Source organism: Setaria viridis, chromosome 9 (genome assembly GCF_005286985.2).
Source record: "Setaria viridis chromosome 9, Setaria_viridis_v4.0, whole genome shotgun sequence".
In the NCBI taxonomy this organism is placed as follows: Eukaryota; Viridiplantae; Streptophyta; class Magnoliopsida; order Poales; family Poaceae; genus Setaria; species Setaria viridis.
This window is the reverse complement of record NC_048271.2, coordinates 42,752,434-42,757,804: the sequence shown is the minus strand read 5'-3', so window position 1 is coordinate 42,757,804 and position 5,371 is coordinate 42,752,434. Positions and strand designations below refer to the sequence as shown.

At 44.1% G+C, this 5,371-nt stretch overlaps 1 protein-coding gene across 4 annotated transcripts; it reads right to left on the bottom strand.

Moving 5' to 3' along the window:
• Positions 1–343: 343 nt before the first annotated feature.
• On the bottom strand, positions 344–4,921 carry LOC117837962 (KH domain-containing protein At4g18375). 4 transcript variants are annotated; one of them, XM_034717792.2, is made up of 8 exons: positions 4,762–4,921; positions 3,515–4,081; positions 2,875–3,303; positions 2,527–2,784; positions 2,165–2,428; positions 2,016–2,074; positions 1,798–1,871; positions 344–1,697 (listed from the first exon to the last, which is right to left on the bottom strand). In XM_034717792.2, exons 2-7 carry the CDS (start codon positions 4,079–4,081, stop codon positions 1,823–1,825), a joined length of 1,626 nt encoding a protein of 541 aa, XP_034573683.1. In that variant the 5' UTR covers positions 4,762–4,921; the 3' UTR covers positions 344–1,697; positions 1,798–1,822. The 4 variants fall into 4 exon arrangements, with proteins under 4 accessions (XP_034573683.1, XP_034573684.1, XP_034573682.1 ...); XM_034717793.2 differs by having other exon boundaries at positions 344–1,692; XM_034717791.2 differs by having other exon boundaries at positions 344–1,627.
• Between the last annotated feature and the right edge of the window lie 450 nt (positions 4,922–5,371).

Here is a 5,371-nt window from a genome sequence, read left to right as displayed (position 1 = left end):
GAGGGAAGGGAGGGGGTTGACAGCTTGTCATTTAGCAGTCCGCACGCGCCAACTAGAATGGCCCGTCGGCAAAAGGCTTCTTTGCCCCCTCAGCTCTGCAGTTTTCCCAAGGCTATACATGTAGATGTATGGTACAAATTAAAGCCTTTAGTACCATAAAGTTTTCCTAAGGTAGGATGGCACAAATTATTCGAAACCTGAATACGCCATCGGATATCAAACAACAAGTGGCTGCTCTGGATTCCATCCCAGCGGCAGACACGAATTCGTCAGATTATCCAGACGATCGGCAAAATAAACCACAACTGCTCTAGTAACGCATAATAAAATAGAAGCTAAAATATAAGCTTAACACAGACCAGATAATCGAATGGTATAACACCAAACTGAATTCATTATTAACACAAACTTTGCTGATCAAAGTATAAAACCATCAGAACTTGCATACAGACGTACAACAGTTGTCCCTCTAATGACATGTAGAAGATACAATGTGAGCTACGCAGGCACAGTGTGGTAGCAATTATGTGCAACTCCAGGGCTAGTTCCTTTCAGCCTTACAAAGCCTGCAATAGCTATTAGCTGCTTACCTTTTGTATGTTCCTGCACCATCATGAGTTAACAAGATTCCTACTGTAGATACCAAGGAGTTCATGCTTGATAAGGTTACCTAGTCCTGTAAACTTTAAGCTTCTAGATAAAATACATTGTCAACCTGCAAAACATTGGGGCTGTGCCTTCACCCCATGAACCACTTCCTGTGATCTAAAACTGGTACCTTCACTTAGCTAGATTTTAGCATACAGTTCACCCAACAGGACAAGTGCATAACTACCACTAAATCAGCAACACTTATTTAAGCATCAGAACAACATATGCATGAGAGCGAGGTTACAAGACTCAATAAGATCATGAGATGCGCTAGTGCATTTCAAGATCATTGCGATCTATGCATGCTAAGTTTCCAGCTATCTACAGTTAAGATCTTAGCTATTCACACCAAAATATATAAAATCTATAACCAAGTAAAAACTTAAACTTCAAAACATCACATTGAAATACATAAAAACGTTTTCCATGCTATAGCACATTTCAAGCTCATTGAGTATCATAAGGATGTTGCAAGTTGCAGCAGTGCAATCATCTTGTGAAATGTTGGCTAACAGGAACAAGTTTGGTATATGCGGTCTCTACTTTCAAGAATGGCATGTGGTTCTAGTGTTACTTTTAAGGATAACAGTCACATCTCTGAGAAGTAACCTGCATCTCACAGAATGCCAAGTAACATCTCCCTAGTTTGTTTTTCAAGTAACACCTTCCTGGCTTTTGGGTGGCACATAGGAAAAAAAAGTATTTCAACAAAAGCACTAAACTGAAGCAGGTTTCAAACGAGCAAATACACGCAAACTCAAATGCGACCTTAAATACATAGGTTCGGAACATTTACGGCAGGGCTACAAACACAGGCCCGGAGGAAGATATAAGTAATGTAGTTTGAGGAAAATCAGATGGTCTATGGCATCCAGACAGGTCCTCCTAAGCAAAGCTTCCAGGTTGGGCAATACTCTTGGTCATCTGGTTTGGGAAGGGGGCTCCAATAAGCAGGCTCCAAACTTCATTGTCTTGGCTGTTTTTAGTGCGGGAGGGGAGCAGGGGGGCAAAGGTGAAAAGAACAGGTCCATCAGAAGATAGCTGAGCTGGGTTAAATGTGTTAAAAAGGCAGCAAAGCATTAAGGCAAGGAAGGCACATCACATTAATCATTCTTGCAAGTCAAAACAAGGTTGAAGAAACCATACCTGTTTTATTCAACAAATCTAGGTCCTAATAACCATGACGCTTTCCATAGGGAAGAGAACTGTGACCAGATAACCTGATGTGCATTAGTCAATTACAAAGAGCTGTGTGAGCTTGTGCAATAAAAGATAGATGTAAAACAAACAGTTGCTATACTCAATTATGTATCAAATTGAATTGTTATATACTGGCGAGTAAAAAAAAAAAGGGCCATCCTTACCCACTGTTGGTTGAGCGGCCACTGTACCCACTGTAAGCCCCATATCCTCCTCCAGGTGCCTAGAGGTTTAGTTGATTGTGGAAATACAAAACTTGATTAGTAAGCTGTCAGCAAGCATAGCAAAGAATACAGCATGGAATATGCTATACCTGGGAGCTGCTATAACTTCCATAGCTGTCAGAAGGAATCATATCATCTGATCCTCGAAAACCACTTGAATATAGATAATGCCCAACAGGCTTAGTGTCTCTGCTTAGATACTTTGGTTCATCCGAAACACCAGCAGGCAAAGGATGATAAGGGATCACAGGTGGAAATGCAGATAAAGCACCCTCTCTTTCGAAGAAATTGGCTTTCAGCCTTGCAGCTATTTGCAGAAGAGCATGTCTTGCAACATCAAGGCCTCCACTGATCTGGGGCACGGGTAAATAAATATGATGAAAACTGCTGTAGCACAACTGCACAAGGGACTAAAACAGAATGAAGAACATCAGAAAGTCCAAATTGATACCTGAACCATCTCTTCATCTTCTGCGGCTACCTTCGGAACATTTTCCTTTGAAAGGATGCGTATGTTTGCTCTTGAATGTCTCCGTATCTCAGTAATGATCGAACCACCTTTGCCAATTAGACACCCAATACGTGATGTAGACACCAACAGACGTGTTGTGTATGATGGTTCTGCTGATTCTGCATCACTTTTCTCGCTGCATCTAGGCTGCAAACGAATTGCAGCATCAATTGTTGGAGAGACAGGGTCTTTAAAGAACTGCATGGAAAAAAGAAGCGACTGGTCAAGAAACACAGAGGGTAAGCGAGGAGGCATAATAAAAGCATACCGATAGGATGACGAAATCACCTCTTTTGCAGAAACTGTAATTATGCAATCATCTTCAGCACCTGAATTGGAGCTATCCACTTTAATAAAAGCCCCAGATTCCTGCCTAATCTGTTTGATAATTCCACCACCCTTCCCGATTACACCACCCACGTTAGCAGCAGCACAAAGTAAACGCAAACTAAACTCCTTTGCAGAGCTCTCATCCCTCCGTGGTTGATACACAGAGGGCCAATCTCCTGCCACCTCACCTTTGTATCCTCCATAAGCAGGAATTACAGGAGTAATCCCAACAACAGGTGCAGAAGATGAGCTACCAAGGTGGGAGCTCCCTGCATAAGGTTGGGTCAAGCTGGATGCAAGAAGATGCTGTGACTTAGATGGGTTGTCATGGAGGCGAGATGACACTTGATGAAGAGCCTTTCTGACAACTACGGCATCCCCGGATATCTGGTGTCAAAAATATTGGAAGCATTGTCAGTAAATATTAAATATTCCATTACATCTTTCAGAGTTTTGGACTTTTGGTGACAATTAAATGTTGTAGACATTTAACAAAGATACCCCAAGCATTATGCAAAAAGGAAGGTTAGACATGGACATGCCTATAATAGTACAACTTGTTTAGGTAATGTAGGAATTGGCGTGGGCAATGACCAACCTGGAGAAGTTCATCACCATTAATGGCACATGCTGGGATATGATCATTACTAAGCACACGTATTTGCGCACCAGTCTCACTGCGGATTCCTTGGATAATATGCCCACCTTTTCCAATAATGCATCCTATCTGATCTGATGGCACAAGCAAGCGAACAGTAACTTGAGGTAAAACTTCTTCACTGTCTTCATTCCCAGGACCCTCATCAGAAGCAAGCCTCTCATGAACTCTAAAGAGAGCATCCTGAGCAGGGCAAACCTTATCTTCAGCATCGTCAATGGTATTAGTTTCCCTGCTTGAGCTAAATATTGTGATAACTCGCTCCTCACAGCCAGGAACACTCTCGCCAATTCTAATCTTAGCTTGAGTCTCGGCCCTCAACTGCTTCGCAATCTCTCCACCACGGCCAATGATACTCCCAATTTTTCTAGAGGCACAGAGGTAGCGATACACAGTATCATCAGGACCAGGAGCATAGGAATCATCACCAGGATTTCTTCTCTTACCACCTCCGTTTTCAGCATAATCAGAGTGCCGTTTTCCATGACTGTTTCGGTGACCAGCCATCTGGAAGCAGAGATAAAAGAGTCAACAACACAGAATATTGCCTCAAGAAAATGAGGGCTTAAATACCAGTCCACAAAGTCATTAATAGCAGAGCATGTGATGTGGTACCACTATACCCGTCTTTTGCTTACATAGGGCAATCCTTTTATATCTCAAAAAAAAAAACTTTTGCACATCAAATTCCTCATGAAATATTTTAAATGCAAACTTGAATACCATCCACCAGGGAAAAGATGCGACCTTTCCTAACTTAGGCATACATTAATTGCTCGTTCCAAATGTACAGTAGGCTAGCACTAGAGTTAAAAGATGTTCACGTATTCCGTTATTACCAGGTTTAATTTTGCATATCTTCGTGCTGGATAACAGACGTTTCTATTATAAAGTAGCATATTGTCAATTTTCTAATCCAAAACCTAACCAAAGCTATCCCAAAGACGCAAATCAACGGGGTAACACACATGCATCTGCATAATCAAACCCTAAACTGAGTCCTCCCTGCATAAACTAAACCTTCTCACTGCAGGGGCACATCCCTCAGACAATATAAATCCCCAAATAGTTGAGCCCGAACACAAAGGCTTGGCACGAAACGAACGGATCTGGGCGGCGCAGACGCCGAACTGGAGCCCGCGGGCGCGGGGATCCGCCGGGGCATGTGGCGAGGGAGGGGCACTGACCTTGGGCGCCGATGGACTCCGTTCCGCGAGGACCTGCGAGAAATACGAAGCCGGACCAGCGGCGGCGAGGGATCGAGGAGAGCAAGGAAGGGGAGGAAGGAAAGCCGATGGAGGAATAACGCACGACGGGATTTATTGGAGCTCGTGGGTCTTGCTCTGGGGCGGATGCGCAGTGCGTGGTGGGCCGGGCCGAGCCGCACCGACTGACCGACCCGAGTCGAGGGGCCTACCTGGCAGACGGGCAAACATAAATTATACTTCCGCAGGAATTTTTTCTTTCACGCCTCTCTGCACGGCGCGCGCCCCTCCTGGCCCCCACGCGCTGGTCCGCTGCAGCCGCGGCGGTTGCTGGCCTGGAGGAAGAACACAATGGAGGGGAGGGGAGGGGAGGCCCCGGCGCCTTGCTTGCCACCACTGCTCGCCTGCTCGTTGCAGAAGATGTGGACAGTGAAGGGAATCAAGGGATAAGGTTCAGCATATTTACATAAAAGCCCCCATAGTTGATGTAAAATGTGGTGCCGATTATCCCTAAAAGGTAATTTTAAAGAAACATCCTCAAAAATACCTTAGGTTTCTTAGTATATCTAGAGCAAGTAGTATTTCATAGCTG

Coding starts and splice junctions, on each gene's coding strand:
- LOC117837962 (XM_034717790.2), bottom strand. CDS start 4,081: ATGGCTGGTCACCGAAACAGTCATGGAAAACGGCACTCTGATTATGCT. Junction 2,075..2,164: donor GAAGTTATAGCAGCTCCCAG/GTATAGCATATT, acceptor CTAAACCTCTAG/GCACCTGGAGGAGGATATGG. Junction 1,872..2,015: donor GGCCGCTCAACCAACAGTGG/GTAAGGATGGCC, acceptor AATGCACATCAG/GTTATCTGGTCACAGTTCTC.